This window comes from Astatotilapia calliptera, chromosome 23 (assembly GCF_964374335.1).
Source record: "Astatotilapia calliptera chromosome 23, fAstCal68.1, whole genome shotgun sequence".
NCBI classification, from domain to species: Eukaryota; Metazoa; Chordata; class Actinopteri; order Cichliformes; family Cichlidae; genus Astatotilapia; species Astatotilapia calliptera.
The window spans coordinates 8,009,014-8,031,963 of NC_137443.1; the positions used below are offsets into that span (position 1 = coordinate 8,009,014).

A 22,950-nucleotide genomic window follows, 5' to 3' on the forward strand; every position below is an offset into this window, starting at 1 on the left:
CAACCAATTAATTGCAGGGCTTGTAATTCTTGTTCTATACTACTTTGACTTTGTGTGGTTTAAGAAGTAACGGATGATCTCTTTACACATCAATCACATTCACATCCAAATCACAAAAGTAAAAACAGTTGAATTTATTTGAGTGTGCAGACAAAGTTGTTAGTTGTCCAGAAGAGAAACCGTTAACAAATTGTCTTTACCAGCCTTTGTATCCAACCAGTATCATATGGTCACGTTTTTCAAACTAGTTAAGTACACAATATACACATGGAAAAACAAGAGCATTTGTTTAGTCAACACGAACACAAAGGACAAAGTTCAACATACAATACTCATTTTTAATAACAACAGAGAAGAAAGTAGAAACCCTGTCAATCTAACATTTTAATTTACCTGTAAGGTGCGCCTCTGGTATCAGGAGACTATAAAGATACAGGGGAAGAACAGGTACAGTAGCTCTGTTGTGTGTAACAAATGTAGAACGACATAATCACAACACATGTTCATGATGATGACTCCACTGAAATCTTTCCTATAAAACCAATAAAAGAAATGTCCTTAAACAATGGGTGGATGTGGAAATAGCACAAGTGTTCACTGAATGAGACAATATGTGACAAGAAGGGGGACAAACATAAAATTCAAGTATCAAAATAACTAAGACACCAACAAGCTGAAAAGATCAATTACAAAGGTAGTAAAAATCATGGGAAGAGAGACACTGAGACAATCAACAATACATTAGGCAACATTTTGCATTTGTTTAAGGCAGTTGATTAAAAAAAACTAAGTAGAACTAGGCATCTTCTTCATTCCAAGTTAAATACAAGCCTAGCCCTAACTTATCACCAGAAGAGTTGATGTACAAAATTAACTATGCCCGACTCTGATACTACGCACTTGAGTTTGACTTGTCTTCTGACATCTGAGAATGAATAGAGTTCATATGGACAGCGGTGGGGTTGTGCTCTAGATTTTTGGTCTTCTTCACAGTGAGGTTTGTCAGGGCTTATAAGGCTGGTGCATCAAGAGTGGCACACCACTCTCAGCCTATTGTCTGGCACAAAATCTAAATAGTTGGCACATATCTGTGCACAGCATGGGAAGGCAGGATAGCTACTTTCATCAGCTAACGATTGCTCTTCATGGCCTCCTTGGCTGCCAAGATGAGAGGTGTGAGACTGGAGAGGGGTTTCGCCAGCTTCAAAAATGGATGCTGAAAAAGATGTGGATGTGAAAAGAGAATATTACTGGCCTGAAACACAAATATAGTAAAACACTGAAGAGTTCAAAGAGTAGCCAATAACTGGAATCGTTTGTAACCTGCAGGAGCTCTTTGCCACTGCCTCTTTTCTCTACATCCATTTCCAGGCACAGGTTTAGAAAATCTCTGAAAATTGGAGACAGCTTCTCAGGATTCTGAAGCTCAGGTGTGCCATTTGTAGCAATTAGGTATAATGCCTGCCAAAGGGGAAGAGACAAACAAACAAAAACTTTAAAAGCAGAGTTTTGGGAAACAACACACTTAAAGGAAATGAATCAAGTCAAACTGGCTGAGAGGGAAATGTACTACAAAAGTTAATGCTGCACAACTTTCTATATTTGCCTGGGGATATTCCAATCCACATGAGCACATTCCACACAAGAAGTGAAGCTTGTCACTTATAAAGTAAACAGACCAAGAGCGACAAAGTCAGAAAAAGCAAAGTGTGAAATATAGGGTAATAAAGTTCATTATAGTGGTAAAAAGGAGCAGGGTGTAAAATCAGAAAACGTTAAAAATAAACAAAGGCAAGTGTTTATCCTGCTTTTCTGTTGAATCATGGGAGTCTATGGCCCACAGTTATTTTCTAACTACACCAAAAGTCCGACAGACACAAATCACCGATTCAGTTTTAAGTGATTTACTGTGACCTTGTAGACACTGTACAGATGAATAAATTGGAAACATTTCATTTAAAAATGGTATATATTTCCCTATGCTGCTCTACACTATATTAAAGGTGTCTAAACTAAAATGTGTGAAAGTGCTCTGCACTCACTCGTAGTGGATTCTCATTCAGGTAGGGAGGTTCTCCTTCAACCATCTCAATGGCCATAATACCCAGTGACCAAATATCTACTTTAGGCCCATAAGCCTTTCTGGTCACCACTTCAGGAGCCATCCAGTAAGGCGTGCCTACCATGGTGCTGCGTTTGCTCTGCTCTGGAGTGATCTGGGCGCAAAAGCCAAAATCGGCTGTCGAAGACATGAAGAAGAGTGAAACAATTTACACCGGAAGGATTTAACAATGCAATATTTATCATAATTACAGCACAGGACTCACTCAGCTTGACAGAACCATCCATCCCAAGCAGCACATTGTCACTTTTGATGTCTCTGTGGATGACCTGATTTGCGTGTAGGAAATCCAATGCTTGTAAACACTGGGTGAAAAAAAGAATTGAGAGAGGGAAAGATGGTGTTTTTTATTATACCTTTTACATAAAGTGGGGGTCAGTTTGTTTTACAGGACTGCAAAATGTAACGTACCTCTCGGCAGACAGCAGCTATCTGGGCCTCATCCATGCAGGTCTCTGTAACCACATCTGTCAGCGAGCCACCAGCAAGATATTCCATCACCACAAATAACTCCTCCCCCATCAGGAAACTGGCACATAAAACAAACGCATGTGAACAATCAGACAAAAAGTACTGTAAAAAAGTTTAAAAACCTGCCAGGCTGTAGGTTTACGTTCACTCTCACCTGTCTAAAAAGTTGACAATGTTTGGGTTCTTGAGCTCCTTCATCACTAGAATCTCGTTGATGATCAGCTCCTTCTTCGGCTGCTTTTGTAAGTTGATCTGTTTAATGGCGACCTGGCAGTGTGAAAAAACATATATGACCTTTAGTTCACTCTAGGTTTAACATTCAAAAATGTTTCCTCCTAATGTAAAGCGTCACACAGTAACCTATGAAAGACAAAGTAAAAAAACACATACGCATATGCCTTTAAGAGATAAAATGAGTTTCTAAGCAGTTTAGTGGATTTAGTGGTTGGTGCAGATGCTGGACTTTAGATACTTCTTGTTGCATAACAGATAGCTCTTGCTCAGTTTAACTTAATTCAACTTCTTCATTTTTTGTTTGCTACAATTAAAATAATAAAACTTTGTTTTTTATTGAGCTAGATTGTTTTTCATATTTGTGGCTACTATGACACAATAATTTATCATTTCTGGGGATAAATAAAGTACATCGTTCATCAGATCTACTTGTCAGGTGCATTGATGGAGACCCAATGCACTGCAGTTCTCACTTTAAAGTTGTTTGGATGGGTCTCCCTGTTATTCTGGCTACACAGCCAACTACTCACAACACTTACAAAATTCCTGGCAACCCAGATCATTACAAACTTCACTCCACAGCAACGTCTCAAATGTACCACCTGAACACCTTCACCATGTTATCTCTCTAGTAAAACTCCCTAAAAGCTCTTTCTAGCTACAACATGTTCAGTGTTCATCTGCTCACTATAAACTAAAACTGTGCACCTACGTATTACCACCCAAATAATCTTTTTAGTAACTACCAGCTGCCTCACAATCATTTTTATAAGCGAATAATAAAAAATAAACAAAAGGTGCAGTCCAATCCTTTCAAAAATGGCTTTAGCTTGTCACTCAGCCCCGCTTGCTATGATCCATATTATTTTTCTTTTTTTTGACACCACCTAGTCCATTACTGATTTAGTCTTTACCTCCTGTCCTGTGGATACATCAATGGCTGTGAATACTGTTCCTGATGCCCTGTAAAAAGAGGAAGATTATTTATTTACTTCAACACATATTCTAAGAAACTATATACTCACAATTATTCTTCAAATGCATTTTTACTCACTAAATGTTTTACTTAAGGTCAGTAATACTGAAGAGAATTTATGTTTGTATGAGTTGAGAGGAATCACATCTTGATTAGGAATGTACTACCTGAGAAAAACAAGTATTCATGTGTAACTTATAAATAACTTGTCAATCTTATAAACTAAACTTTGACATGAAACCCAATGCTGAAGATTCTCCGACCTAAAAGCTGGTTGTGAAATTTCACTTTGTTTTTGGGTGGGATGATCAGAAGTAAAAACAGAGTCAAACTGCTATACTGTTTTGTTTTTATAACACCTTCTGGAAAAAGCTTTTAAAAATCCTGCTCTGGAGAAACAAGGGATTTTAAAACATTAAACATATTAATCAACATTAATAATATGACACATCTGCTATTAATAATGAAAGTTATTAGTCTACTACTATTTTTTCTCATGGTAACATTGCTCCAGGGCCTTTTCACAACAGAAAAAAAGAACTTGTCAAACTAGAAATGGTGAAACTGTTACAGACAAGACCGCCCTCCTGGCAAAATTTGCCAGTAAATAACTTCACCAGTTTAAAACTCAGCTCCTCCTATTGTGAGTATCTACAAGAGACTAAACAATACCAATCTCTGGTGATTTAAAAATCTCATATCGCATATCAACTGATACCGTTTCTTTCAGATACAGCAAACAAACTTTCATTGTTATTTATTAGTTAATGTATCAGTCCCTGCCAAGATAATATAACAGTCCATTTTAAAAACAAACTTGTTCATACAGCTACAAGCAGATGTGAATTACTCCTTTACGTTGCTTGTGGCATTCCAAACACTTGCTCCCAAGAGGAAACTTGTAGAGCGGCCTCTGACGAATAAACTATTCAGTATCAGCACTACTAACGTGGACCAAGTGTGTTTTGCCTATCGCTTCCTCACTTTCTTATTTTGCATTTCAGTCATTCGAAATGTTATGTATATGCAAATGGATAATATTGATCAAGCCCTACAATCTGATATCAAAAAGGCTATTCGCTGTAAATATTTACTTAGGTCTGGACAATAAAGATTGAAAATCAACTGCCTGTTTTATAACATAAACAATTAAAACTGTAATATAAAAAGTAACTCACCCCTGGCCAATCTTTTCATATCGGGTGTACTTCTTCTTGGGATCCCCAATACTGACTATGGTTCCTGTAAACCACATTTAAAACGTGTTAAAAGAAAATGGCAAATGGAAGTGACAGGAAAAATGAATTATGTCTACTGTATTTATGCGAGACTAATGATGAAGTAAGAAAAATTTACTCAGTTTGTCCATGATCTCTTCGTCTGACATCTTGCCCTTCCTTTTTTGCCTGTCTGCAGCCTTGGAGGCCACATCTCCGTCCGGACACGTGCTTGGAGCAGGGATGGGGTCGATGACAGAGCGAGTATATACCTGCAAAATACAACAAACATTAGCCAAAGATTAAGATTATTTTTAAATTGTTATTTAAAAAAGGAAAAACAAAATCATTAGAATTAGAAGTTGAAATAAAAATATCTTATAATGAATTCTGATAATAATCGTTACGCAGTAAGGCCAACATCTGGCAGGTGACTTACACTCTTTGTGTGTTCTGGTCTTGGTGCCACAACTGGTGGAGGCGCTTCATCATCGTCATCATCATCTATGTCTTTGATGTTTGGAGATGAGGGTTCAGTGCCTTTTTTGGCAGCCTTGTATAAAGTCACAGCAGATTTTGTTAACATGTATTAGACAAAACAAATACATAAAAAAATACCTTTTAAAAGTCCCAAGATACTTACAGACTGAGGCCCTACTGTGAATGTGTCTTTTTCTGTGAATTTTAAAAAAGTGTGTTTTTAGTAACCATGGAGGTATAGTCAATTTAAAACTTAAAGTCTGAGTGTCATTAAGCTGTGACACTCACTGATCAGTTTACCCCTAAATAGGGTACCAAAAACATAACATTCTCACCAGAGGATGAGAAGCTGAGGTACTTCTGACGACCGTTGCCTGTAGAGTCATAGAACTTAAGGACATCAAGCACAGCCTGTGGGTTTTTCTTCTGCTCTGACTTGGTAATGTTTGACGTCTGGAGTAGTCGAGCCCATTGCTCTGGCATACCCTATGTATTAAAAACAGAAAGGAAAATGTGTCCAATAATGTAAGCTCTAATCTAAAGGACATGCTGTGCTTTGGTAACAAGAGAGCAGAGTTTAGTGAGTGAAAAATGAAAATAACCAAACAGCGAACTCACCGTGAACTCCCCTGTTACAGCGTCAAACCCAACATGTATGGTATGTTCAAAATCTGAAGGCGGTGAGATTTCTGGTCGCTCTTTGTCTCGATCTTTCTTCCTACCACCTGAAATTAAATGAACCTTTATCCAAATTGACCAGGACAACACTCGCTACAAACACTAGACTTGAACTTATTTTAGGCCAAACTTTTAATCTTTTTATCTCACTTTTTTCAGCCCCAGAGAAGATTGAGATGATCTTATTGCGCTTCCTCTCCTCAGGCACAGAAGGCAGCGGTTTAGAGCTGTGGTTGGCCGAAAGTGAGTCTTTGCCAGAGCCAGTGCTGAAGATAGTGCTGCTCATCCTGACCGGAGGGGCAGGGGGTTTATCCTCAGGATCTCCGTTATCACACATGGCCAGGAGGTGGTTACAAGCCTCAGAGGGCTAACCGGGACAGGAATACAGCGTGTGAGGATAGTAAGTGGTGAGGGAGGAAGGCGGCGCTCACATCAGCATGAGACACTAGTGTGTTCATGCACTGCAGGAGAAAGAAAACACCAAGAAGTACCTGGATAAAAAACAGATATATGAAAGAGTATAACTACGCTGTAATAAAGCTAGAAATACAACAGGGTGTAGTGACAAGAAAGCAAGCACCCTCTATAATAAAATAATAAGTTAAATTTGCTACAGAGGTTCAATAAGTAGGAACATTGGAAGGTGTAATGTTTCGTAAGAACCCTGAGCAGACAGAAAAGCCTACACAAAGCTTGACATGTTTTCAGAGACATCACACTTTCTCTGTACTTGTGAAAAAGCTGCTGCAGAGACCTGCTGCACCAACTTTACAAAGTTAACTGCGCATAGAGTCGACAGGGGTACCCAAGAATAAACATAAGCATGATACACAGCAGACTAACTCGAATAATCAGTTCGTATTCTAACATCTGAAAGGTGGAAGAGGAGCCCAGATGACAATCAAAGAACGAAGTTGCTCCTTATCTAGTGCACAAAAATGAAAAGCTTGCACCTACTTTCTTCATTTTAAGGTTTATAAAGTACGAGCACAACCTCATGAATGACCCACATATTTCCATATAACGGTGTTGTACTGTAATGTCTACTCAAAATGCCCTTCAAGAGAGTAACAACAGGGGCGGCTAGCGGGCTAACGCTAGGATAACTACTTGGCCAACAAGTGTGCTAGCCAGAAGCTAACATTAGCAAGCTATAACAGCGACTGCAAGCCTTAAATAGAGCTTTCAGCTAACGCTAACTTGACAACCAAGCTTGAAGGTTCCTCCCCATGATCCGCCAAAAATAACACTGTTAAGCGGTGCTTTAGAAATCACTAAACATACCAATTCACAAACTATTCCGCACAAATGAGCTTTATTTAGCTAAAGAAGGCGACGCAGGAGCAGAGAAGCTTACCGGAGAATCCACACCAGTTAAACTTGATTGGAACTTCAGTCCAGAACGATCCTCGACGGTGTGCAAAACGTCTGTATATCCTTTAAAAGTTATCCCCCCGTAACAAGGGCTCCCCGGTGGTACAGCCGGCGTATAAATAACTTAGTACAAAGGTTATTCCAACTATTTACAGTGCAACTTTTCTTCTATCTTTTCGGCCCTTGGATAATTCCGCTATGGCGAAGGGGAAGCGGAACTACCGACCCAGCCCTGGCCTGTTCAATAAAATGTTTCAAATGAATGGTGTGTGAAAACCAGTGTTGGGCAAGTTACTTTGAAAAGTAATTAATTATAGTTACTAGTTACTTCTTCAAGTTAGTAACTGAGTTACAATATTCTAAAAGTAATTAATTACTTGAAAAGTAACTATTGTGTTACTTTAAAAAAAACGTTTAACCAGGGGCGGAGCGGGGGGGTGGCTTACGGGGCTTAAGCCCGGGTTGTTTTGTCAGAAGCCCGGGGTATTTTGGAGTGTAATTTTTTCATAGTTAGATGCCTGGCTGACAACTGTATAAAACAAAAAGTACACACAATATTCGAAGCACATAGTGCACACTGTGGGAATTTACGACTGTGCGTGAATCCCCCCCTGATATTGGTATGATCCAAGCTCAGGCACTAAGCGACTGAGCGAGGGGGCGGGGGGAGCTGCTGCCCGTGAGTGCGCTGTTGGAGAGACGGAGCCAGCCATACTAAGGAGAGCTTAAGTTTGAGCAGGTACCAAAGCAAATCATTCGTACAGTACAAATAATGTAAATATGACGGTGCATCACGAAAGATTGATATGAAACTGATCACTTGACCAATATTATTTTACTTGCTCTTCAAGTGAATCAACAAATGGCGAAATGAAAAGCCGAACAAATGCTATTTTTTAGAGAGTCTTAGCTTACGTGTGTTTATTTCATATTTTCAGTTCTTACCCTCCCCGACTAAATCGGTTTCAGTTATGTACTGAAATATAAGAATGGACATTAGAGGGTTCTTTCAAAGAAAAAACTCAGGTAAATGTTATTTTATATATTATGCTTTGTATGTTGTTCAGTATATTTCTATGCAAAACAAGAGGGATTTCAGTACACAGCAGGATATTCACATTTGTAACCAGATATTTACATACACTTTAGGGAGAAAACATAAAACATTTTTACTGTACAACATCAATTTAGAGTAAACTTTTGTTTTAGATAAATATTGAAATATATTTTGAATTAGTTAAATGTCAGAATAAAGAGAGACAGAGCTGTCTATTTTTTATCACTTTCATCAAATTTAGGAGTACATATACACTAAGTTTATTGTTAATTAATAAGAAAACTCCAGACGATTCCATTCTGAGCTGAAGAAGCTTCTGATAGGTTAGTAGAGTCCATGTGAGTAAATTGGTGGCACACCTGTGGATGCATATAAGGCAAAACACAGAGCCTGTTTCTGTGACATGGGAACATCAAGAGATGTCAACCAAAAGACCAGGAAAAGAATCGTGGAGCTCCATAAGTGTGGCTCAGTTTGAATACAATTTGGTGCCATTTGCAATTAAAAAACACAGACAGTTTCTCTCTTTACTCTTAAAGATAACAAATATGTTTTTATATTTATCAATCTAAAAAAATAAACATTTAGTCTGATTTGTTGTTACAATTAAAAAAGTGTTTGTGTTTTGATCTGAAGAGTTTGTAAATATCTGGTTTCAACTGTATATTTGATGATTGTCAGCACAAAGAGGGAGAGAGAGGAACAGAGAGGGAGATGGAGAATAAGGACAGAACAGAGATGAACAAGAGCAGGTGAGACACACATGTTAGTCAAATGGTTGCTTACTAAAAGTATCACTGTATCACAGGTCCTCATGTATCTCGTACCTAGTGTTTCTTTTTAGGTTTGCTATTTTTCAAATTCTATATTTATTAAGTTCTGCAGGCTTGTTTGCACAACAAGGCTAAATAATTATATAAACTTTTCTCAATCTAAATATTGTACTTTGGTAGAATTAAATAAATAAGTGTAGTGCAGGTCTATGATGATTTTTAGTGCTACTATCATCTAGTTCTGATTGTGGTTATGTCTTGGTTAAGTCCTCAGTAATCCTGCTTTTGAACTGTTGTAGTCCTGTTTTAATTCTGGATCAGTTCTGGGTCTGGTTGAATTGGGGTTTAGTCCCTGTGTCTTGATACAGCCCCGACTTCGTTCTGTCTTGCTGCTCAATTAAAAAACTAGTTTAAGGTGTCCTGCATGTGTGATATATATATTTCCCTATATGAAGTCATTCTTTTTTGAACAAAACTCAAAACAGAGCCTATTAATCTTTCAGTCATTTCTACACCACCACCCCCCCCCTCAAAAAAAAAAAAAAAATCCCACATGCATACTACCCTTTAGGGCTAAGCCCCGGGTGTTTCAAATGTCTGGCTCCTCCTCTGCGTTTAACCCTCTGGGGTCCAGGGTATAATTGGCCATTTTTAACTACTTTTGATTTTCCCTCTACATTTTACCTTTAAAAACTATTTACTTTGCCTTGTTTGGTATCATCCTTTTCAGCACAACCTCACGTGTCTGAATTTACAGTTATGTTTTCATTTTGACATGCTGTATTAACACAATTGATCTAAAATCAGACAAAAAACATAAAATCAGAGTAGAAAAAAGTTATATTTTTTACTGTAACAACCACAAACTTGTTTAATGAATCATATTTCATAATTTTAAATGCAAATATAAATTGTCAATTTTAAAATCCTATGCACAAGTTTTGCAAACAACAAAGTTATTTGCATCCATTTACCTTTTACCTTGATTTTTTAAATAACCATTTCAAACTATTTACAGAACAATCAGCTGTTCTGCATTCAATAAGATGCCACACAAATTATTTGTGCCACTCCAAATATTTCTGTCCACTATAAAGGAGAACATCACAGCCTGATATCTGCAGGTCTGACAGCAGCAGGTGTATCACTCCTTTTTCTACCTGAAGACAGCAGTCGCCTCATTGTTCTGACACTACACGCTAACCACACAAGACAACACATTAACTACATGGCGAAGACAGTCAGCTATCTGAAGCAAAGAAGAAAAAAAGAAAGAAAAGAAAAATCAGAGCCCGTGTGCAAAACCACACAGATCATACCCGGAGCTCCAATAACACGTTTTTAAGCATTAAGAATAATAAAAATGTGAAACATGCTGAAACCTATTAAAGTGGATGTTTAAGGTAATGTAGTTCAGCATTTACAGACGTAATTTTCCAGCTGCAGAGCAATTATTTTGTAAATTATAAATGAAGTGTGGCAGGTTTCTCTCACTAATCTGACATTAATGTAACGTTTGTTTATTTTCCTGCCTTAAGAAATTTTAAATGGCCTAATTTTGAAAGCCTAATTTTACTCAGATTTTTATGGCGTAAATAAAAAAAAGCAAATAACATACTAGCAAATTTACTTTCTATACACGCATCATTGTTTCTCAAGCTGTGAGAAACGACAGAAAAATGTACAGACTTATGTTAAGTAACAAAGACTCATTCCAAATGAGGGCAAAATTTTTATAACAACAACAAAGGCCTATTTTGAGAGAGGAAAAACAATATAGACATATAATATATTAGTTATATTGAAAAAGGAAGATGATGGGTTAACTACTTATTAGTTTTCCTGCAGTATAGTTCATAAACTACTTAGAACATAAACTAGTTAGAACTTATAAGGTTCTTCATCTTCTTTCCCCTGCTTCCTTTAGGGGTCGCCACAGTGGGTCATCTGCCTCCATCTCACCCTATCCCAACATCCTCCTCAATTTCTGACTGTGCACTTCCTGGTCCCTTCTAATGACAATCTAAACATGTTCAGCTCCGCTACCGCCAGCTTGGCCTCCTGACTTTTTATCAGTGCCATCTCGTCTCAGGTCTCTCTACCATCATGTAAACCTTCACTTTCACTCTACTGCTATCCTTCAGTCACAAATCACCCTTGACACTCGTTTCCACCAACTCCAACAGATAAAACTGACTTTACAACAAAAATGTCTATATTTTGTGCATATAGTTATCAACTGAAGTTAAAATAGGGCTAGATCGTACTATTCTGTATTAACAGTTTGTTCCACAAGATGGTGTAGAAAGTCAACATGAGAGGAAGAGGAAATATGGAGAAGCAGAGGAAGCACCTGGAAAGTAACCGTTATCAGCAGCAGCATCACCTCCCAGAGGGAAATCAAGTAAAACAAGAGGAGGAGTTAATGAGGATGCTGAGTATATTACTGGTATGATAAAAGCTGTTGGTGCTAATTTTCCCAGTCAAAAATAGCTATGAAGCAGATGCTATTTGCAGTGCGTGTGCTCTTACTGATATGTGATTTAGACAAAAGACAGTTGTGATCCTCTCAGGTAGAGAGCATATCCAGATCTTTACTGGGGGATCTCAGGTACATTTTCTTACTACACAGGAGCTGATACTTACATGAAGTATTTCTAGTAAAATGCTGCACCTGGTGGTGAAAGTTCTAGTTAAATTTTACAGAGGGTGACTTCAAAAAACACTTCTACTGTGTTGACACTGTGTGACTATGCGCCTCTCTTTGCTCATTGGTGATGCATAATATGTTGCAGACTTAATTCTTTTTAACAAACTATGTGATTATACAATTTCTAAATTACCCTAAGCATTTTCTCTGCAAAACAAGAAAAATATTGGACTGGCTCTTCATTGACTGCATTGTTTGAAGGCGTTTCCATGTTCCATGTTGTGTAGTGCCACATGCACTACCCAACAGGGTCAAGAACATACAACTACAAATGGAGCCTTGTAGGAGACCAAAATTGGATAACAGATGTAATAAGACAAGACATAAGCTGAAAGAATAAAAAACTTAGTTTTTCCTGACAGCATGCACGGCAGCACAGTTTGTCACTCATAAATCAAACATCCAAACGTTGGCACAGGATGACACCTGGTACTCTCTCTCAAATGGATATGACCTTTACCTCATCATGGCATTCTTTAAACTGCCACAAGAAAAGAATACTGATAACATTGTTGTTATATTGTATTTATAGCAATCTGAACTATATACATTTTATTCAGTGTTAAAATACAGATTATACTACTGTAGACTCCAGTTTTATAATTGTGTTATTATAATAGCCCATTTTACAGTCAAAAATAAATGAAAATCACAACCAAATAGCCCAAAACTGAACAAATTAATTGATAAAAACATGTTCCTTAATTAGGTGCGCTAAACTGAACAGATAAAAAATCATGATCCTCCCAAAATGAGGTCATAGCAGGAAAAATGCTTGCACAGGTTGCAGGATTCACAAAGATAAACATAGTTACATTAGCTGGAATGGAAAAAGATAAATTCTGATATCTTTCAGCACTTATCTGTTGTTTCAGCAATATCTCAGTATTCTTTCCCATCTCAATTAGTCCTGTCCTCTGCTTGCAACATTTCTGCAGATAAGATGACAACACTGAAAGTGCCTCTTCCTTGTCAGTTTGATAAAAAAAATAAAATAATGCCAGTCTAATTTTAGCTGTTTAAATGACTTGATGTTTCCACATGTATTTGGACAGTGCCACACAGCAGATCATTGTGACAAGAAGAGTCCCTCCGCATACATGTGCCATCAAAGACCCATCACCCACTGGGAGCTGGAAACTCACTGGATTGAGATCCTATAAGGCAAAAGGGAAACAAGTGAATAATTGAGTTTTGTTTTTTGTTTTTTTTATCACCTTTTCACTCAAGATTTGTTGAAATATTGTTCACAATCACCTGCTGAGGCTTGACTTTAACCCAAGAACAAGTGCTTGAATTGCTGGCAGTGCATGGTGCATCCACAATTGTGTGAGGCTCTAAGCTGCTGAGCTGTGCGCCTGGATAAGAGAAATAGTTTTAGAAGAAAGTGTTTCAGAAAGCCAACGTGAAAAGGCTTTAAGTCACGTTTTTGTTTTCACACTATAAAGTTTTGATCACTAAACTTATTATATGTATGTAACCTATGACTGTTGTATCCACAACCACGAAAGTGAAATAATTTGGTAATATTCATTGACACTCCACTTTCATAGAAAACAGATACAGATTTAGGTTTTTACGCTCCCACATCATTTAGTTTAATTATGCAGTCAGGTAAAATTGTATTGTGAACAGGTTGATTTAATGTATTTAGTTAATTTGTTTCATTACACATTATGACACAAAATTGTATTTTAAATATCACATTTGGTTAACATTGTTTTCCGTCTGTATAGATTTACACAGTGTCAGAAATTGCTATAAAATGAAATGAATCCACTTACATTTTTCTGACCGCAGCAGCAGCTCTGGAACTTCTATGTCAACAGATTTCAACATTTTTCCATCAAACGAGGGCTTGTGGTAGCGACCATGTATTGGAATTGTTACTTTGAATAACTTGGAAGTTGGTCCAGTGGAGAAAGGATACACATAGGTGACAAATCCTGAAGCTTTGTGAGCAGGAACCTCAAGGTCAATGGCTGAATCTAGTAATATCTTACAAAGTTTAACACAGAAATAATTAAATAAAAAAAAATATATATACTATACACATGTTTTGTACATGACTGTGGTTTGTAGTAGAATTTTACACTGTGTTATGCTATATCTAGTTGCTCGGCATCTTACCTTCCAATCATTTTGATCACTAAGGGATGCAAGTTGATATGGATCAACATAGACATCTCTGGGCCATCTATGAATCAGCAAAACTTTGACACTACTGAGCTCTTTGGATCTGAACTCAACTGTAGTTGTCACCTCCCTAAAACATATTAGAAAATATCATTGGTTTTCCTGACAAGCATCCCCAAAGGCAGAACAGCTTTCTTTTGAGAAAACAAACAACCGAATACCTGTGGAAACCCTTTTTTTTGAGCTCCACTCTCACAGATGAGGGCGCAAGCCACTGCCTCAGAAGATCACAGTGGTTCTGAATCTCATCTGCACAAATTAGCAGGTTACACTGATCAGGTAAAAGCTTTTTGAATTTGAACAAGGTGCATTTGTTTTTCAAACTGTGCTAGATTATATAAGTCATGTTATCCATACAGGGGTATATTTACAGCACTTTTTTGTCTACTGTAAAAATACTATTGCTTCCTTCAAACTTTAACCGCCCCGCCCCAAAAAAAACAACCCACAAACAAACAAAAACAAAAAAACCCAACAACTTAATTTAAATGACCTTCAATCAATAATAATGAGAGCTTATTGAATGACTATCGAGTTTTCACGTAAAACCTAGTTCACGTACCCTTTTCGCCCAAACAGAGACATTTCGAGAATAAGCTCAACGCAGAAACAACATAGAACAGTTTAAAATACATTAAAAAATATAATGGCCAACGCTGAGGCGTGTTTATTTAACTCAAGCACAGCTACTACCGCTTAAGCGCTTCTTTGAAGTGTTTACGGAAGAGGATTTTTGAAGGCCCCTTTTGTAGTTTCAAGGAGCCTGCAAATGTGCCTGTGTAGAGATTGAAAAACACAAGCTTTTAAGGAAACATTTAGTAACATTTATAGACATAGAAAGTAGTTTTCAGGAATAAAATGAATAATGATGATACGTGAAAGTTAAATGATTTTATATTATTTTTTTAAATCCGAAATTTAACGTCAGGCATCCCAACAGTCTTTACGTGAAGGCTCTGCTGGCAACCTGGCAACGCGTAATCATCCCTGAAGCCGCTGCTCAATTTTTTTATTCATACTGTGCGCTAGTAGCAACAATTATGGCTGGGATGTTTCTGTTTTAAACATGTTTAAATTGATGGTCGGATTGAGTTAAGTTTGTTTGTTGTAATAGAAGTACAGGATGCGTTTTGCGGCAAAGCGCTGCGGGGTGCAGTTCAGCCCTCCATCCATAGTTTTAATTTATGAGCACACGGAAACCAAAAAGGTGCGAAAAAGAATAATACCTGTGCGAAATTTCTCCAAATACTCCGGTAAGGCACCACGGACACGTTGGGACTCGTTCTCTTTGCTCCATGTCACATGTTGCTAGATATAAGAATAGAAATAGCTAGAATCAGTGTGAGAATATTATTTTAGCCTCGTTTGCTGTATATTAATAATTATATGATACTCTAGTAAATCTAACAAACCTGTCAGAGTCATGAGCCCCTGAAGTTTTAATTTCTATATCTTGTGGATAGCAGCAGGTAGATTACCTGCAAGCTGTTGAGCCTCAGGCTCCTATTTTTGACTAAAATAGGAGCATCTTACTTTGTTTAACTAAGGTCATTGCTAGTGAATGTTAATAATAAATAACTAATATGTAATACATGGAAATCTACCTTTATCGTACTGCGTTTTTTCCTTCCTGTTTTTGTTTTGTTTTCTTGTTAGCCCATTTTTTGAGACATAGTTGCTGTGATCAGAGCTGGAGTCATGAATGCACACTGCATTAACATATGTATGTAGCTTAGTTTGTTCTTGTAGATTGCCACAAAGTAACTGGGCAGGACTACAACCAACCTATTACCTCATGCTGTCTCTTCCAGACTACAGCATGGCTGCTGAAAGGCTGAAGAACAACCCTCGGCACAGGGACTACCTGGAGGGTGTCTCTCAAAGCCAGCTTGAGAAGCTTCACATTATCCTGCGCGATCACATGCAGGGCTTCAGTCTGGAGCACAGCCTCTCCTCGTTCTGTCTGGACCCTGACGAAGACCTGAACAAACTGGACGATGAGGACCTGGCACGCAAGAAAGGCCAAATGGACGAACTGTTTGAGAAAAACCGGAGACGCAAAGATGATCCTGACTTTGTTTACGACTTTGAAGTTGATTTCACTAAGACCACCTTAGAAAAGTGCAGCTGGGATGATGAATCAGATGATGGATTTTGAAACTCTCTTTTTACCAATGTTTTAATTAAGAATGTAGATTGTAAATCTATAGTGAGACTGCAGGAACATACAACCCAACTGATGTAGATGGCAATGCTTCAATAAATGTCAATATAGTAGAAATACTATGCCTTTAATCAAACAAAAAACCACCTTGAACCTCCGTTAATGGCAAGCAAAGACCAAAGCCTGTTAATCAAGGGAAACTAGAGCTATGATTTGGTGTCTGTGTACCATAGCATTTATCTGTAAAATCTTCTCGGGCGCTGATAATTGGCATCTGTCTTGTGTCAGTGACGTAAAAGACTGATTTAATGCGACATGACCATTCAAACAGCAGTCGCTTTCTAAAACATCAGATATGTATCGGATTCAGTACCACATATGAAAGTGACCCAGATCGGATGTGAAAATATCAGATTTGTGCTGTTTACACTGTCATACCATAATCGGATATGGGTCACATAGGGTCAAAAAAAGTTGGATTTGATGCGCTTTCGCCTGCAGTGTGAACGTAGCCTTTGTGACAACCAAAAGACAGATATTAAATTTATGACATCCAGTGACTGCAGTCTCTAACACTGATGACAAAGCACCCATGTTAAGGCAAATTACTGCACCTGAAATACTGTTACCCAACTAACTAACCCATAGTTTAAGTTTGTTAAGAGTTTCCCTCAGGTCAGGGTTAATAAACTCCATTTTAACAACTTGCTTTTGGGAACAGGCCTCCAGCAACACCTAGACTTCATTCATGGAATGAAACAGGCAGAGTTTAGAGGAAGATTTCTAAATCAGGGGAAACAAAACCAAACAATGTTTGAGAACAACCTGATAACAAACATTAATTCCATTTTAAGCTGCAGTAAACAAAATCATGCATGGATAATAGTGAATCTTTATTTGTTATAAAATACTGAATTTTACAAAATACAAAGACTTTGGTTCTTTTATTTGTGGCTTACACCTAGATGAGTGATATTCACAGTTGAATATGAAGATTCTAAAATCCTATTAAATAAAATCTGAGTGTACACCAGGAAGTAAGCAATACAACAAATATATCTTTGGGGGAAAAAATGTGTGCACAAAATAGTTTTATATCATACAAAATATATATATACACTTCCATATATATGGTCTGACATGATGTTCTATGGCAAAGTTTTAAAAGAGATAAACTATAACATAAAACTAAGCCTGCATTATCAAACCTTGTAAGGGGAAAATGTCATTCAAAGTGCTTAAATACCTCATTCAGTTGACAATAGACACTGACTGACTGACTGACCATAAGTACCACAATACATTCAAAGATGTCGCAGGTTTTTGTTAAAATGCAATACAGAATGACTTTACATTGCTTTGCTAGTTTGGTTTAAGCTAATCAAAACAGTTTTTTACATTGTTATCAATTGCAGTCATTTTTGCAGTGCCGATGTATTCCCTAAGGAGGTAGTAACAAAAAAACTGACAATTCCTTTTCCCATCACCATTTACACATGGATTAGGGCATCTGAATTGTAAATTCTCAGCAGGCTGTTAATTTATTTTAAAAAGTCATTTATAAAACTGACATTTCAAGTATGCTTAAGACACAATCCGGGTTTTTGAGTTAGTCTTTACACATGCACACGCGCGCACACACACACATACACACAAAGCAAATGACTTAAGAGGAACAACTTTCTGAATGACAATTTGTGAAAACTACACCCAGAAGATTACCCAGATTTACCCAGATTAGACAAATAATACATAGGTAAACTAGTCATTTTAGAGCTACTGGACAAAGACAGGCATCTTGAAATCCAATAACACGGACATAGTAAAGCAACAAGTATAGATATACTCCAACTCCGGATTAGGCCTTTAAAGAAAGCTTTATGATCCACCATTTATATGGTGCGCTGTACGAACTAAAATATTTTATATATTTATGACATTACGAAACTCTACCCAAAGTACAGATGTTAGAGAAGCACTTCTGGAAATATGAAAACTCATTTTTTCTTCCTGTCCTGGGTGCATCTCGGACAAAACCTGACAGAGTAAAAGGAGGGGAATATGTTAATTTGCTGCAGAAAGAAAAAGCGTAAGATTCCATGAATAACTATATTCTCATCACAGACAAAGAGAATAACACTGTTACTACTCAAAAACGTACCATTTTCCTTTGGGTTTTGTGGCGAGATCAACACAAGCAAAGTGAAACCACTCAATGGGGCACTAAAACCAAGAATAACAAAGAAAAATGTCAATTTAAAAATTAAACCTAAACTTGCTCAGTCAAAAAGGTTCTTACAATAAAGCTTAAGAAGAAATTATAAGTGAAAACCTACATCTGGGTTATCACATCCTATCATTTCTCCATATGACACCTGATGACACAGGCAGTATGTAGGTTCATTTGGATCGACCGGCATGTCCAACACGTCTGATGGCTGCATAGGCAGGAGAGCGTCACTCAAGTCTGGGCTAAAAGACCAACATACAGAGCATGGTTAGAACTAAATATAAACATGAGCCAATTATCCAGTAAACTTGAGTTTGATTGAAGCACTGGTTCAAACTTACCTGTTTTTCATCTTTTTCTTTCTGGGAGAATCTTCATCTGAACCTTTCCTTCCTCTTCCCCTGGATCCACGCTTCTCTCTCAGCCCCCGCACATCATTTTCTGGGGAAAATATTTGCATTATTACACACTTAAAACTCTTGTCTTTTGTTGCGTTTATGATCAAAGGCGTGCAGTCACTCAGCTTACTTTTCAAACCTCTGCCCTCTGTACTGTCATAGCTCACTTCTAGTTTCTCCTTGAGTTCATTCTCAAACCGTGCCAGATCTGCATCCAGCCTGCGGATATGTTTGTCCACCTACGGTAGAAAGATATTGTGCATATTTAAATCTGAGTACATGTACACATTGATGATGTAAATCTGATAAACAGGGACAAAAAACAAAAATAATATGACATTAGAATCTGGACAGTGACAGGAGACACATTGTTTCGGACTAACCATTTCATATGTCTGCATTGCGAGCTGGACTTTGTCATCACTGAACTCTTTGCACTTGCTGTAGGCATTCTGGATCTTTTGCAGGTGTTCAACTCTCTGCTCAGAAGCTAGATTCTTGACATTTGCGATGTACTCCTCAGCCAGTTTGTCGATCTCTCCTTTCTTTTCTGCACAACAACATGATTATTAAAGTGCTGAATAAAACTAGTGATAAAATATTACATGTAAGCTTCCTATTTACAGTTATGGTCAGAAATTTTCATACAGTTATTGTAGGCATGAATGCCATGGTAAGTTTGCATAGAGCTAAAACTGCATCGCATAAATCTTTAATACCCTTATCAAACAAGACTTGGATGCACAAGTTTGAATATATTTTGGATTTTCTCTAGTCACAAAGGGTCGAAAGTGAGTGGATGTAAACTATTGACAACTGTTTGTCTAAGACTACTGGTAAGTGGCACAACCTAATACATAAGGAGCCTGGCTAAACTGGGTTTTCAGGTATCACAGATTATACTGTCAGAGCCATTTGTTTATTTTGTATAAGTCCACAGAGCGTTTTATTGACTGTAATGTTAAGAGATTAAATGATCACCTTCAGTTCTGTTGTCCAGGTCCCGCATCAAAGTGAAGTTCCTTTGTAGCTCACATGGCAAGTTTTCAATACCTAAAGAAAAGATTAGACAATATTAATGCCTAACAGTTCATTCCAATTACATTTTCTGAACATAATCATCACACTTAATTAATTATAACCTGTGCTGTAATGCCTTTTAAAAAGGCAAATGCACAAACTCAACTGAATGCTTTAAAATCAAAGAAATATAAATAAGAAGTAAAGAGCAGAGGTTATTATGACATTAATTACAACTTAGAAATCATTAAGCTTTACACTGAAGCCCTTCTTGTTCTACTTCCTCTCTTTATGAGTTTAATTCTGTCCAACCTGGTCACTCCCAATGCAAATCATAATCTTTTTGTTAGCGTTCACTACCACCTACTCAACCCTTTCAGTCTTCCTGCTATCCTTCTGTCACAAATCTGCCCTGACACTTGTCTCTGCCCACTCCATCCTGCCTGCATTCTCTTCTTCACCTTTAATGCTAAAGGCTAAAATTACTTTTGTCATTATACTTATATAACATTTCATACAACATTTAAAATACTTGAGGTCAAATCTGCACATTAAACACAACACAAATACCATCACAACCATACACTCACGTGTGCATGAATTGCAGAATGTTGTCGTGTAACAATCTGTCTGTACAAAATAACGCTTCACATGTATTACATTTGTCCCAAAAGCAGACATTATTAAGGGCTCATGATAACAACAACTGTCAAGTAAATACACTCTGTATGCCATGTGACACACTTCAAACACCCCGCCCAGGCGCGTAAACTGTTACGGGAAACGCGGCAACCAACAGGTTGTAAATGATTTCCTATATAAAAACACAAACTGTGACTAAAATGAACCTAGCTTAAATATAAAGACTGTTAATATAACAATTTATCTCTAAATGCCCTTATATAACTAATGCTAGTTGCGTAGCTACAGGCTGCTCCAACATTGCTAGCGCATGAATCAGAAACGGTTGCAACCTATAGTCAGTTTTCCTAAATATGTGAAAACAGTTAATTATTACATTCCCCTTTGACTGAATCTGACAAGACACATTAAGATCTTACCTACCCCACCTTTATCACTCCTAAGGTAATGCTAACCAGTTAGCTGGCGGGCTAATGACCTAACAGCTTGTTAGTTGCAAACGCACTGCATTGAAACCGCCGTCCAAAAATGTATAATAAATTAAACCTTTAAAAGTTGCATTTTCTATCTGTTGACAGAAATTTACCACATTCTGGATACTTACTGTCAAGGTAATGTTCCAAGTATATTGCAGTCGCCATTTCGAATTAGCTGTTTAGCTTCTGCGTTACCCTCGTTAGCTCCTCAAACTGTTGGCCAGAGAGGTTGGGTTTGTTTTGTAACCCTGGGTCGCCCGTTGGTCAGTTGGCTTGGCGTAATGCGAGTTTGTCTGCAGTCACAGGCTTCGCCGAATTAAATGAAGCGAGGCTCACAAAAACACAGGAAGTGACAGTTTACCCCAAGCGTGCCTTCACTCCGAACATGCGTGCTGGAGGACAGGGCACAACTTTTTAAGTTTGGTACCTCACATGTAATAAAAAAAAAGTTTCTAAGTACTATTCATTTACTCAAGTATTGCGAACACGTAACTTTGCTCCCAATCTCCTCAGCTACTGTGTTTATACTAGTTTATACGCGTTCTATGCCAATTTAATGCATAATTAACCAAATGTATTGATTGATTGATTGAATCTTTATTTTGAACATGTTGAAAAAGTATATAAAAAAATAGAATTAAAAGAGACAAATGAACAAAGCAAACAAAAGGAAAACGAGCAACCACAACTCCAAATAACGTCCATGTTCAAAAGGAGCAGGAAGAAGCATAAACTTATTTAATCCCACCCCTTTTCCACTATCTAGTATCAATAGACTACAGAAATACCTCCTTGTAATTACATTATATGTTATGTGTAATTTTTTTTTTTTAATATATACACATATATGTTTCTATCTATCCATACCTACGTATATACACACATACGCACATATACACATTTTCAATAACCCTATTAACACCTGAAGGATACACAACCTACAATTTTATATATATTTAATATATATATATATATATATATATATATATATATATATATATATATATATATATATATATATATATATATACACATACATACACACACACATATATATATATATATATCAGAATCAGAATCAGAATCAGAATACTTTATTGATCCCTGGGGGAAATTATTTTTTGTTACAGTGCTCCATTTTAAACCAACATTAAGACAAGACAGACAATACGCTAACTAAGAATAGTACAATATATACATATATATACATACATACATACATAAGTCACTTATAAATAAATATATATATATATATATACATATATACATATTGTAAAATTATGATATTATTTTATGCCATGTTATACCCCTAATTAAAGATTGTGAATTATTATGTAGTTTTAGTTTGCATTATTCTCCTGAATTAGAAGAAGCTGATAACTATTGCATTAGTTAAACTGATTTGCATTACATTAAATTGCTGACTTGTTGTGAATGAATGATATTGTTTTATGATGCATTATACTGCTGAGTTATAAGAAATACTGTTCGCAGAAGGTTATTGTCTAATTTGTCTGAGTAGAAGAGAACAGAGTGTGCTGGAGTTTTCTGCCCCATTTCAGCAGGAGCAGATAAACAGGGAGCCAAGGTCGTAGCTTAGGCGCTGTGTGAGAGAGCATGTGAATGTTTAGGCTTTTTATGATAAGGTGGAGGCACCAGAGGCTATAAAAGTTTGAGCAATGCTCCACCATTTTGAGATTTTGAGGCTGTCTGCATCAGTGTCCATCTCCCA

General features: G+C 37.1%; 4 protein-coding genes across 5 annotated transcripts; 1 reads left to right on the forward strand and 3 right to left on the reverse strand.

The window, feature by feature from the left end:
- Nucleotides 1-110: 110 nt before the first annotated feature.
- pak2b (p21 protein (Cdc42/Rac)-activated kinase 2b) lies at nucleotides 111-7,781 on the reverse strand. Of its 2 annotated transcripts, none has more exons than XM_026159203.2 (15): nucleotides 7,536-7,781; nucleotides 6,329-6,669; nucleotides 6,119-6,225; nucleotides 5,836-5,986; nucleotides 5,664-5,695; nucleotides 5,460-5,573; nucleotides 5,160-5,292; nucleotides 4,982-5,045; nucleotides 3,742-3,790; nucleotides 2,748-2,860; nucleotides 2,534-2,651; nucleotides 2,328-2,427; nucleotides 2,043-2,239; nucleotides 1,324-1,461; nucleotides 111-1,216 (listed from the first exon to the last, which is right to left on the reverse strand). In XM_026159203.2, the coding sequence occupies exons 2-15, from the start codon at nucleotides 6,513-6,515 to the stop codon at nucleotides 1,130-1,132; spliced, it is 1,590 nt and encodes a 529-aa protein (XP_026014988.1). In that variant the 5' UTR covers nucleotides 6,516-6,669; nucleotides 7,536-7,781; the 3' UTR covers nucleotides 111-1,129. The 2 variants fall into 2 exon arrangements, with proteins under 2 accessions (XP_026014988.1, XP_026014989.1); XM_026159204.2 differs by having other exon boundaries at nucleotides 6,329-6,639; nucleotides 7,536-7,775.
- Nucleotides 7,782-11,956: 4,175 nt separating this feature from the next.
- pigx (phosphatidylinositol glycan anchor biosynthesis, class X) lies at nucleotides 11,957-15,022 on the reverse strand. Its single transcript, XM_026159205.2, has 6 exons — nucleotides 14,851-15,022; nucleotides 14,450-14,537; nucleotides 14,223-14,358; nucleotides 13,877-14,090; nucleotides 13,350-13,450; nucleotides 11,957-13,249 (listed from the first exon to the last, which is right to left on the reverse strand). The coding sequence occupies exons 1-6, from the start codon at nucleotides 14,921-14,923 to the stop codon at nucleotides 13,112-13,114; spliced, it is 750 nt and encodes a 249-aa protein (XP_026014990.2). The 5' UTR covers nucleotides 14,924-15,022; the 3' UTR covers nucleotides 11,957-13,111.
- Nucleotides 15,023-15,216: 194 nt separating this feature from the next.
- Nucleotides 15,217-16,569, forward strand: cep19 (centrosomal protein 19). The gene is made up of 2 exons (XM_026159432.2): nucleotides 15,217-15,541; nucleotides 16,100-16,569. The coding sequence occupies exons 1-2, from the start codon at nucleotides 15,412-15,414 to the stop codon at nucleotides 16,444-16,446; spliced, it is 477 nt and encodes a 158-aa protein (XP_026015217.1). The 5' UTR covers nucleotides 15,217-15,411; the 3' UTR covers nucleotides 16,447-16,569.
- A 757-nt stretch (nucleotides 16,570-17,326) lies between these two features.
- Nucleotides 17,327-21,609, reverse strand: ing5a (inhibitor of growth family, member 5a). The gene is made up of 8 exons (XM_026159919.2): nucleotides 21,347-21,609; nucleotides 20,062-20,133; nucleotides 19,464-19,630; nucleotides 19,211-19,319; nucleotides 19,024-19,123; nucleotides 18,789-18,924; nucleotides 18,614-18,675; nucleotides 17,327-18,489 (listed from the first exon to the last, which is right to left on the reverse strand). Exons 1-8 carry the CDS (start codon nucleotides 21,381-21,383, stop codon nucleotides 18,450-18,452), a joined length of 723 nt encoding a protein of 240 aa, XP_026015704.1. The 5' UTR covers nucleotides 21,384-21,609; the 3' UTR covers nucleotides 17,327-18,449.
- Nucleotides 21,610-22,950: the final 1,341 nt, after the last annotated feature.